The sequence below is a fragment of the Bicyclus anynana genome, chromosome 1 (genome assembly GCF_947172395.1).
Source record: "Bicyclus anynana chromosome 1, ilBicAnyn1.1, whole genome shotgun sequence".
Classification (NCBI taxonomy): domain Eukaryota; kingdom Metazoa; phylum Arthropoda; class Insecta; order Lepidoptera; family Nymphalidae; genus Bicyclus; species Bicyclus anynana.
In genome coordinates this window covers 12504741-12517651 of record NC_069083.1, presented here as the reverse complement: position 1 = coordinate 12517651, position 12911 = coordinate 12504741, and the positions used below count along the sequence as shown (strand labels likewise).

Genomic DNA, 12911 nt, shown 5'->3' with positions numbered 1-12911 from the left:
ATAATATAGGTAATTAATGGTATTAAATATTTTCGATGTGAGTTTACCTCGTCCCCTTCGATAATTATCTAAATAGTTATAATCTATGCTAATCCCCCTCAAAAAACGACAGACAATTTTGTTGCAGAATGTAAGTGCGATGCTCTTCCATTATTATCTAATTCCTCTACGCCTCAAATAAAACGTATTTATTCTTCTGTTGAGGGTATTTGTTATCTATATCATTTGTTTAGTGACAAATATCAATTCCACGCCAGACGCCAAGCCAATGTCATTGTCATTGTCATTGTCATTGTCATTGTCATTGTCATTTCATTATTATTTTACTTCAAATTCAATCGTCAAGTTGAGTGCTTTGTTAAATTTTGTCTAAATCTTATTACAGAATTTTGCGTTATTTTATAGCTATCTAGTGCATTATTAAAGTGTAAAAAAAATTTGAAGAGAAACAAATCAGTAAGTTATTTTAAGTATTTACCAATACTGTCATGTTTTGTCTCCCTACAACATTGCAACATAAAATTTATTGATTATAAGAAGTTAAACAATTAAATGCAATAGTCACATTTCTTGTGTATGGCTTGTAATTTTATAAAATGATTCCACATGAGTATAAATTAAACGACGAATACATTATGCTCATAACGATCAAACCTAGGGAACAAAGAAGCTGTGCATTGCAAACAATGACGAAACGAATGTTTTTAAAGTTACGAGTTTGAATGGGATAGTATACTCCCTGTTGATAAAGTTATTCATTATTATTGTTATTCAATATTACTTATTACCTAGGAATAAATAATAATTGTATTTGTATAATAACTGGTAATCACAATCCTGTAGGTATAATTTTGATGTCTCACTTTTCTTGTTGTAGCATTTTAAAATATCTGAACAGGGTGTATGATCCCTAGTTGATTCTTACACAGTAAAATATACACATAATATTTTCATAAATTTCATGAATGTCATTAATTTAGAGTGTAGTGTATTTTTAGCAGGCACCCTGCTTGAATTAAAAGTTAAAATTATGGTGTCTATCAAAATTAAAATAGGAAAATAGGGCTTGGTGTATAGCTAAACATACTGTAGAATTGCTTAACAAAATACTAGCAGATGGCCCACATTTTCTCCCACACAGTTCCTGTTCTCATTAATATCATCATCAACAACCCACGTTTGGCTCACTATTGACCACAAGTCTCCTATCAGAATGAGAGAGGTCAGGCTAATAGTCCACCATGTTGGCTCAATGCTGATTGGCAGACTTCACACACTTAAGCAAATTAAGAAAATTCTCAAGTATGCAGGTTTCCTCATGATGTTTTCTTCCTTCTTCTTTTCCTTTACAGTTTTTGACCTGATATTTGGTATACACTAATAATAATAATAAGCCCTTGTGCTACCCTCCTCCAGTGATTTCCTGCTGTTAGTTTTATATCATCCGCCTATCTTGTTGGCTGACATCCTTTGCTACGTTTTTTTCTAGGGTACCAGTCATTTGCTATTCTTTTGTACTCAGTGTATACTTAACAGGGAAAAAATATAGTCTGGAATTTTTAAGATAACTTCAGTAGATCCAGAGATTACCTCCGCAGACCTCACAAATTCACATTTGTACCTCTTTAACTAATCTACAACTATGCTAATAGGTATTACTATTAGTATAATTATAGATTAGTTGAATACAAGCAAAAATTGGACCCTACTCTAGAACACTCTAGGAACATTGTAGTTTTACAAAATTTAAATAAAATTACATCTATATTTCTATCATTAAATAGTTACTATTTTATCTTCTACAAAATGTTTTACTTGTTAAATACCACAATGTTAGTAATTTTAGAATTTTAAAGTCATTATAGATAACTGTAGTATTCATAAGTGTAATTTTAATTGTAATACTAAAACTGTTATTCATAATTAATATTAAAAACTTAATTCTTATTTCCCAACATAGAGTACTACAGAGATTACTTATACTCGTGCTAGTCTTCCCTAACATTGTCATTAACTCTGTTCTGATTATAATCTAATAATAAAATTTTGTGTCACTGTATTCACTGCATTCTTTCAAAATGTCTTGACTGAGCTTTTTGTATTTAATTTTTTAATTTATGCTTCATTTAGCTAAATATTCACTCTCATATTTGTTTACTGTCAATGATGTTTGCCTTTGGGACTCTCATGTGTCCTTTTGTTATTATAGAAAAAGTTATGTGAAAAAAAACTGGATTCTACCATAAATGTGGGTAAATTTTTTCCACCCCAACGAAGTCTGACACTTAGCAAGTACGAGGAGAATAGCTCAAGCAATAAAGGTGAATGTTGATGCTTCTTCAAAGGAACCTTTAAACCTGCACTCATATTCACAAGCTTCGGGCACTGCTCGAAGTTATTAATTGCTAATATAGAGTTTTTTGGTTATATTCTTTATAGGAATTATGAGACTTGATTAGCTTTCATTGTATAATTGTGTATGCCCATTAAACCACTTCTGTATGTCAGTCTGTTTTCAACATTAGAAGTGGGATAGGATAACTTGTGCCCAAATAGTAAACCAAGGCTTGATAGTTTAGATTCCAGTCCATTGCCTGTCGATCACTGTGTTACTGAAACTGGGACTGTTCTGGATTGTGTGGATTGATGTGCCTAAACAGACTATATTTTGTCCCTAATTACAGGTGTAACAGCGGCATGACCGTGTGACTTTGGTTTTGACAATGACATAACTGTGTGGCAAATTGGTGGGGCACTGACTAGAGTTGTTTCTGGGCCATGTTGAGCATAGTGAGATGGCAGCTGGTTGCAATGAATTATGAGACTTGATAGGCTTTTATTCAATAATTAACTTTGATCTATGTTACTTGACATAAACAAAATTGAGATTCTATGTAACAAATGTCATCTGGGGTCTACTGACAACCCTTCGTGGATGAAATTTCTCAGTGGATTTGATAAGTTATCAATACATACCAAATCAGTGAATAGGCCCACCGATTATGGCCCATCTCTGACATGTGAAATATGATCATATTCATACATCAACATTCTATCAAGATTTCATTGTTATTATTGAATTAGGTTGCAAATCAATTTTAGGCCATTGAGTTTCTAGTCGCTCAATTTATGTGTTTTTAATGATCAATATGTTTCAATTCAATTACATTGAATTTGCTTAGTAAATAGCAGGTGTGATTTTTTTATTATAATTCTTCAATTCTGTTTCCACAAATCCCGCCAGGCCCATGAATTTTTCTAGTTAAAAGTATATAATCTGCTGCAAGTTCTAATTTTTATCTCTAACAGACAGACAGACTTTCGCACTTATAATATTGGTATGGATCTTGGCTAAATCATTGTTTGATTTTTCTCAAGTTTAAAATTACTTCAAAATTGTACTTCCCAACCACACATTTAAATTTTTAAAACATTTCAATTAATAATAATAAAAGAAGTTGTTCATTCTGGAACCCTGACCACCCGTTGCTTGGGCACTCAGCGGGTAGCAGCGGGAGGGTTGAATTGTTTTTTTTTATAAATGTTTAATAGTGTTTCGTAATATTTTGTATTTTATTTTTTAAAATTTAAAAATTAAAAAAAAGTACTAATAAATAAATTATAGATAAAAAATACTAAAAAGAGTAAACGTTTTTATAGGACAATGTCTGTTGGTTCAGCTACTTCATTATAATTATTTATATCCCCTCTCCTTTAAGAAGGGAAGCCTTGCCCTGTAAATTGTAATGGGCCATTTAAATAGGCTGATAATAATGAAATATAGTCATTCCACTAAGTGGTTATCTGTATCTTCCAAATTAAAGAAAAATTAAGAATTATCACTGTTACATAATAATGATTTTAATGGATAATATTAATAATTATGATTATCAGATTATTTTCAAGTGGAATAAACATGTTTTTGCGTCTCTCACTCCCGCATTAACAATAATACGCACTAGTAAAAGCGATAACAGATTACATAACGAAATGTCGATAAAGTGTTTCGTCGTAACATTAAAACCAATACCCATTTTTCTTGCACATTTCGACATTCGCATAAAAGACATAAGGTTGAAAGTAGGTCAGCACATGACATTGGCAGTTTAGGAATGGCCTTGTGTACCATTTTAATAATACGCAACAGGTATATCGGCATACTACGAGCCTGGTCGTAAACAATACGTCATGACACACCCATTCCTAGACAAATAAGGCTGCGTGAAAAATTCTAAAATGATATTTACTCAACCGGCTTAGTGTAATTGTTAAATTATGCAATAGCGATTTGTCCATTCACATGAAAAAAAAACTTGTCTTTTAACCTTTTAGTTTGTGTTGCTTTGTATGTTGTAAGCTCTATGTCTTTGTTTATTTTATTAAAATCCAAATTTTTTCTATCGATGTAAAAATATTTTGGAGATTGGTAAGCAAGCAAAAAGATTCCAAATTCAATTTGTGTTGTTTTTGTTATATTCTTCCTTATTTATGTATTTAAATAATCCTCTTTACCTATTATAGGCATAGTATGACTATTGATAAATTTCATATAGACCTATTTAGTCCAATTTTTAGGCAATGTAAAACCTATCATTTGATTTAAAGGCAATCCACACCACAACAAACCCATGCCCTTAATTTTCACTTTCGTGTATCAGCAGATGTTACTTTCGCAACAAAACGGTACGACATCACGCCACACCACGCCACCAACACGTTCGAATAGTGCGCGCGACCAACTCGATCGGCTTCCTTGTATCACGCATGTACGTTGGGCTTCAATGTGTGCGTTTAATTGTACTGTCGTAACGTCAGACGGAGGGCCAGCGACAGCCAAACCTTCGTCATTTTATAAAAGCTGAAAGTTTGTCAGCTAATGCTCCTACTATAGAAAAGTAACATAACCAACTATGGAGTTTCGACCGTAGTCGAAATCGGCATGATATGATAAATGAAATCCCCATTCGTCAGACACTTGGCTTCATGGCAACCCTTCGCTAGAGACCCTTGAAGTTTTTTGAAAGGTTACCGCGAAACTAAGTGACTGGCGACTGGGAAAATAATTTCTGATTTTATGCTGAGGAAAACAGTAAAAAATTACACTTTATACTTAGACGGTTGAGGGTCTGGATCCTTAAAACCTGCTACCTCCCAAAGCCACCATGGTCCAAACTCCATGATTGACTACCGTACTTATGGTAGGAGTATGAGCTGACAAACTTTCAGCTTTTATAAAATGACGAAGGTCTGGGGTTCACGGGCTCTTAAGCTGTCACAGAATGATTGCTTTGGAACTATCGGTAACTGGCGCGCCCACCGCCACTGTTGCTTGCAAAAATCATCAGTGTATAATTGTACTCGAAGCGCATCGCACGCGTTTGATTAATCTCATTTAGTCTCGTCGTGTTTGTGTTCGTGCGTGAAATTCGCAACTCAACAATCAGATAGTTCGAAGTGTTGAGTGGTATTTCCATCAACCTCGCCATCTATCATCACCTTATTAATTTCAGGTTAGTCTAGTCTTTTTTTTTCTTTGATTTAAAATGTCACTCTCAGAGTTGAATTCCTATTTAATTTTAGTTTTAGTGATATTTAATTGATAACTATTTTTGCCGTACGACATTATTTGTTATTGAATACTTAGTGCACTTGAACTGATATTTGAACTGTAATATTATATTTGATGTTACATCCCAAATACTGAATGTAATCAGTAAGTGTTGCAGACTGTTGGTATTACTTTCTAAGTACAATTTCCAAGTTTTAATATTAAACATAATGTAATTAGCATTCCACGTAGGACTTTTTTCAAAATTTGTTAATCTACCATTCAAATCTCACCTGCTTCATTATAGTTTTAAGGATTATTTCTGCTGAAAACTGCCTTTTATTTCCGGCAATCCTTTCGTTAAACGCGTATTTATTGTAGGAGAAGTATTTCATTTTATAAATATATAAATATTTATGCGTATTTAAACAAATAAACAAGTAAAAACAGTAAACAAGTATTGAGTCACATTGGCTTCAACGTTGTTTATTTCAAACTAAGAAGACTATTGTGTTGTGTGCTTAGTGGTACATTTCTTTAACATGCTGCGTAGACTAGCTTTTCTAGGTATAGCATATGAATAATAACGAATTCGATGTAACAAAATATTTTTTTTGAAAATTCATTCGTTACTTTATACCTATTATTATTTACGAGTACGGTACCATGGCTAAATTTTTATTTACGAGAAATAATTCCTTTAATACTTTGATCACCTCATTTTTCATCGGCTATTGATAACAACAATTAGAAAACGTTTATTTTTGTCAAATCTTAATGATAATGATAGAAACCGTTTAATCCTTCAATGAAATAAACGGTTTCTATCATTATCATTGTATTGATGTTACATTTTGTTATGGTTTAGCGTGCATCTGTCAGAGGATGCAATTTTATTTTTTAGATATGAAGGACTGAACTCACTGAACAACTTGGACTGAACAATAGGCCCTTGCCGATTGTCCAATCCAAGTTGTTGGGGTTGCCACTTGCATGTAGGATGGTGCGGGTGACAGTTTTCACTCTTGAAAGTTTGCCGCAATTCTGAGAATCTCATTCTGAGAGGAGACTCGAGCTCAGCAGTGAGCCGAATATGGGTTGATAAGGACGATCTCTAAATAGTAATAAATTGTTTTACAAAATATTGTATTTTTTTTTTTATAATAAATATACTTAAACAATACACATCACTATCTAGCCCCAAAGTACATACAGAGTAGCTTGTGTTATGGGTGCTAAGATAGTTGATATTATAATATTAATATACAATTATATACTACATATAAATACTTATATAATGTATAAATACACACAGACACTGGAAAACACCCATGCTCATCACACAAATATTGATTTAAAAAAAAAATATAGACGACACCTAACCACGACATTTATGTGGTTGTATTGTAATAGTCAACAGGAATCCAAAGATAAGGTTACACATAACCTCGCATTTGTAATAAACATGCCTGCAACAAGTTGTAACATTGGCTATCTTCCAATAAAATGGGTTTACTTTAGAAAACTGAAAACATCAAGGACATTACGATATGTATTCTAGTTTTTTTTTTTTATCGGTGTATTTTATGTTCAACTCAGTGTACCTATTATTATTTTTGGCATGCTCGTCGATTATAAGTAGCAATATACATTTAACTAAATAAATGAATATTAAATATCTTCAGTAAAACGGTTCAATATTTTCACTTGAATAATGTTCATCATTATCATCATCATTATGTCAGCCGATGGACGTCCACTGCAGGACATAGGCCTTTTGTAGGGACTTCCAAACATCACGATACTGAGCCATCTGCATCCAGCGAATACCTGCGACTCGCTTGATATCGTCAGTCCACCTGGTGGGGGGTCGACCAACACTGCGCTTTCTAGTGCGGGGTCGCCATTCCAGCACCTTGGGACCCCAACGGCCATCGGCTCTTCGAACTTTGTGCCCATTGCCACTTCAGCTTCGCGACACTTTGAGCTATGTCGGTGACTTTAGTTCTTCTGTGAATCTCCTCATTTCTTCGATCACGCAGAGATACTCCTAGCATAGCTAGCATGATTAATGTTGCAATTTATTAATTTAAATATCTTTAACTATCTTATCTTATTCATTTTTTTTTTGTGTTAATCATTATATACAATTAAGCCAATAGCATAGAATTTTATCACACTGTCCTTGATAGGTATTGAAATATTTGTTAAGCGATATGAAATTTATTGCGTATTTAAAATATTTTAGTTTTTCTCACGTAGATCTCATGAAGAGTTGATATTATTACAAGTAATCTCATTGTAGTTCATTTGGATATTCTCAAGTCTAAGAGTTATTTTCTAGGTAAATACATTCTATTTTTAAGCTTTTTTACCCATACATCTACGCTTACCATCAAGTGTGACTGCAGTCAAGTGCTAAGTATATCTAGCCTTATTATTTAAATATTTTTTGCCATGGTTTGTTCGACAAATCTTCATCTAATATATAAAATTCTCATGTCACAATGTTCGTTCCCATACTCCTCCGAAACGGCTTGACCGATTGTTGTAAAATTTTTTAAGCATATTCAGTAAGTCGGCTACTATCCTTTTTTCAAACCCCTAAGTGATAAGAGTTTTCCACCCTAATATATTTTTCTATACCACCATAAAGTATGAGTGTTAGTGGAAAAGTTCCGGGGAGGCAAAATGATTGACGTTAGTATAGGGGTAGTGGTATGGTAGGTGTAGGGTAGTGGTAGGGTAGGAGTAGGTTAAGGTTAAGGGGAAGGGAATGAGTCAAAGCGAAGCTTGACCGGATCCGCTAGTAAAAGTATAAAACTATAATTTCCATAGTTCGCTTCAAAGGTAAAACCGTCTCATCATCATCATCATATCAGCCGATGGACGTCCACTGCAGGACATAGGCCTTTTGTAGGGACTTCCAAACATCACGATACTGAGCCGCCTGCATCCAGCGAATCCCTGCGACTCGCTTGATGTCGTCAGTCCACCTGGTGGGGGGTCGGCCAACACTGCGCTTACTAGTGCGGGGTCGCCATTCCAGCACTTTGGAACCCCAACGTCCATCGGCTCTTCGAACTATGTGCCCCGCCCATTGCCACTTCAGCTTCGCAACTCGTTGAGCTATGTCGGTGACTTTGGTTCTTCTGCGGATCTCTTCATTTCTGATTCGATCACGCAGAGATACTCCTAACATAGCTCGTTAAAACCGTCTACATTTTCCTTATTGCCATTTTGCAAACAAATCTACTATAACTACAATATGTAGGTACATATATGACCGACAATTTTCCACACGCGTGGGTAACTACACGAGAAAATGAACTTGACAACGAGTAAATTGGATATTGTAAAGGATTAGTCAGTGCAGGTACTTACGTCGTCTGCACTAATGTACTGTACACGATTATGTATGGCGAAATGTCTGTATATACAGCCGACGATACGCAGTTTCACCCGCGTAGTTCCCGATCCCGTGAGAATACAAGGATAAAATATAGCCTATGACACTCACAGATAACATGGCTTTCTGGTGGTAAAAGAATTTCAAAAATGGGTTCATTAGATACATAGATAACCCCCCTACAATACCACAAACTTTACATCTTTATAATCTTAATATAAAAATGCGATAGGTCATTCATCACGAAATGTCGAAAACCGCTTCATGTACAAAGTTGAGCAGGGAGGTAGTTTATAGTTAGTAGGTATACACTAAGAACGGATAATGCGATAGGGCTGGATTAAAGAGGTCTAAGGGCAGACGAAGTCGCAGGCGTCCGCTAGATTTAGTATACTTATACGTACATAGATATGTATGACGAGATGTCGGGGGCAGAGTCCTCACACGGCCGCCAGCGCGACCACCGCACACGTGCCAATACACCCATCAATGTCACGGATATGTACCGCGCGGTGGATAATGTTGTGAAATTTTAAACGTACTGTCGAGGCCTGCTCATTAGTATTTACAATAGTCCTTCTGTTATGGACGTTTTTATTTAATCTGTTGAAATGCTCCTTAGCAACATTGTTATTTTATTTGAAAAAAAACTTCACCCGCGTAGTTCCCGTCTACGTGGGAATACAGGGACAAAGTATAACCTATGATACTCACAAGTAACGTCGCTTTCTATTGGTACAAGGATTTTCAATATCGTTTCAGTAGATCCACATACCTATTACTTACTCCCTACAACCTCACAAACTCACAAACCTTTTTATAATATTAAGTGTAAAATAATCGAAGTCCACCAGGTGTAAAATAATCGTAGGTGGACTTCGATTATTTTCCACTTAACATACATGCTATCTCTCTTTTTTGTTGCAATGGGACGAAAGAGAGCAATATATTTGCTTCCGTCGCTATTGGTCGTCAGTTATATTTTTCTCTTCTAGAAAATCTTGCAATAACAACAATCTTGCTTTATCTTTGTGTTCAAAATTGTTAAAAATTGTTACACTCCTTTGCTCTCAGCGACTAACGAAGGTTCAATGTACTTTATTGCCAGCTGTTTTGGTACGGAGTATAATATCGATATATTTTCGGACCCTTATTCCATATTATTCTACACGAAATTTATATTGTTTATATTATAGATATGATTCAATTACCCTATTGATAGCGACACCTATCACTGTTGGTACTAGTGAGTGCTGACACACTTAGCAGTTCCCGGAAGCCCAGTCTTTATATAATGTAACGAGAGATACGGATGCTATTGTGTGATGATTGATGTAGCTTGTTGCTATTACTTTAACTATAATATCGTTTGATATATTTCTTGATTCCATTGATATACCTTAGATTATAATACAATTTAAGTAAATCTAAAATAGAAATGTTATGCGAAAGTTCATAGTTCGTTTATAGGAGGAGATTTTTATCGCGTCTCAGGATGAATCAGAATTTTTGAGGAGACTAGCAAAATAAACCAATTATTCAGTGTTTAAATTATTATAGTTAGTTCAATTGTATTATGATGAGCTGCCGCCTATTATGTACTCGTACTCATATATTACTCGTATTTTCAGTACAAAATTGATAGTAATCACCGTTCAGATAAAGCACGATTGTCACTAGTTTAAGAATAAGCATTAAGTATGAATTTGGGTTCCGTTACCCTATTGCCTCAATGATTGATATTAGGTAACACTTCTAGAGATAAATGAGTATTTTGATTGCCCCAGTCAGTGAGAGGTTTTACTTATCTTGAACCTTTTGCAATCTGCATAGATTAATTTTCTAATTCCGACGCAATAAAGAGCCGTGTTATAAGTTTAGCATGTCTATGGATCTGAATTTCGACTCATGATATCCCGTAAGAAGCACCATAAATACTTTAAAACTTGCATGCGATACGATTGAATCAGTAGGTTAATTCACTAACTTTGACGTGTATTAGTTGACATATACGAAATTGAGATTCTATGTAACAAATGTCATCCAATGCCTACTGACAAACCTTCGTGGATATCATACAGTAGATGGCATTTCTCAGTTGATTTGATGTTCATTTTAATAGTTAAGACCAAATTAGTGATTAGGCCAGCTGGACCCTTGAAACCTCTCATGCTAGCTACCCACCATCCGATAAGCTGACATGCCTGCCACATGCCACAGCCCACCTCGCAGTTTCACCCGCGTAGTTCCCATTCCTGTGGGAATACGGGGATAAAATGTAGCCTATGTTACTTCCTGATAACGTAGCTTACTGTTGGTGAAAAGATTTTTTTAAATCGGTCTAATAGTTTTGAATTTATTCGTTATATACAAAGATAGAAGTATTTCCTCTTTATTTATACCTATTTATTAGTGTAGATTACAGTAAAAATTCAATTAATAGTCAATTGAGCTCGTTGGTATATTGATATACTTATATTTTTTGTAATCTATAAGTATACATAATTGCAAATTGTTTTGTTTACCATGTAGATGTGATTTATAACCGATGTTGCAGCTATCGTGACCTCCAAGTTTAATTAATTTACGTTATGTAATACATAAGTCGTGGAATAGTAGATAATTTCATACAGGTTTGTTATGTTGCACTTAAAACGAGATCAAACGTTAATTAACTCTATCTATTAACATTATGAAGAAAAAGTTACATTGTCAATATGTCCATTATTTTTAAAGCGAAGTCCTTTTATGCGGCTTACAGTCCGAACTGTCGGTAATCGTCACGTAACGCAAAAGCAAACAAAGTATAGTCGGATGCAATATTTATGAGGTCCCCGAAGTAAAGTGCGGGAGACCCTAAAGTGACCCGGGTGCAGGTCATATAAAAAGAAAGACGCGTAAGGCGATTTTCGATGTGATGCCCTGCCGCTGCGCCCCTGCATTACCCGGGACTCCTAAAATCTTGTATTGCGCAGCGTTTTTACGCAAGTTTATAGTATAGTCTTATTATAGTGTTAATGATTATACATATAAATCGCAAAGAAGTTTGTAAAATGGAGGTAAACAAAAAATTCTTCGCAGAGTTTATTGTGGGCTCTTCTCGGACCAAAGCGAGTTTGGAACCCTCGTAGCTTTAATTTTAAGTTTTTGACTTGAATAACCATGAATAAATCATGACAAATAATAATACTAAATCATGGCATAACTTGACGTTTCAATAGTGCTTGTAAACTAAGCCTAATTAAAATAAATGAATTTTGAATTTTTTAATGCACGATATTAGGAAAAGTCAAAACTATTGCATCCGACTGTACTAGGGTAACAGAGTATTTTAATAGAATATAGTGTTAGTTAATTTTTCAATTTATTAACGTATTATTATAAAAACTCGCGCGAGCTATTTAAATTGGTTGTCCTAATAGTAATACAGAACACTTCCCTGTAGCGAACTAGCCATAACTCATCTCAAAGTTAATTCATATTCTACTAAACATTTTCGATATAACTTAAATATAATATTAAACATAATACGAGTATACCGCATTTTTTATAACATTTGTTTTTCCTTTGTTTCAGATTTCATTCAATATCAATATCAAAATGGGGTAGTGTATAAATAAAATCACAATTAAAACAAAATAACTGTAGCTTACTTAAATAATTAGTTGTTATATAGTAGTGTAACAAACCGGCAGCCATGTATTCCATGAACTATATCGGCAAGTTTATCGCGAAGTTCTACAGTGAGATCAATGGTGCCACGCTCACGGGCGCCATAGACGTGGTGGTGGTGGAACAACCCGATGGCAGCTTCACTTGTTCCCCATTCCACGTGCGATTTGGAAAGCTCGGTGTACTGCGTTCCAGGTTCAAAGTGGTATGTATACTATATATATATAGTCTAGTTGATATGTATATTTTTTTGAATAATAGCTAAGCATTTTGACATGAATG

General features: G+C 34.5%; 1 protein-coding gene across 5 annotated transcripts in view; it reads left to right on the top strand.

The window, feature by feature from the left end:
- The first annotated feature begins 321 nt into the window (after positions 1-321).
- Positions 322-12911, top strand: part of LOC112051380 (phosphatidate phosphatase LPIN2) — a 53233-nt gene continuing 40643 nt past the window's right edge. For 4 of the 5 annotated variants that reach the window (XR_008251682.1, XR_002887234.2, XM_024089986.2 and 1 more), the window contains exons 1-2: positions 5343-5510; positions 12534-12834. Coding sequence is in view for 3 of the 5 variants with exons in the window: in XM_024089986.2 (XP_023945754.2) it covers positions 12655-12834 (180 nt within the window). In the remaining 2 variants the exon portion in view is untranslated. Of the gene's footprint in view, positions 457-5342; positions 5511-12533; positions 12835-12911 lie in introns of those variants that run through there. The other variant, XM_052887138.1, reaches the window with a different exon arrangement.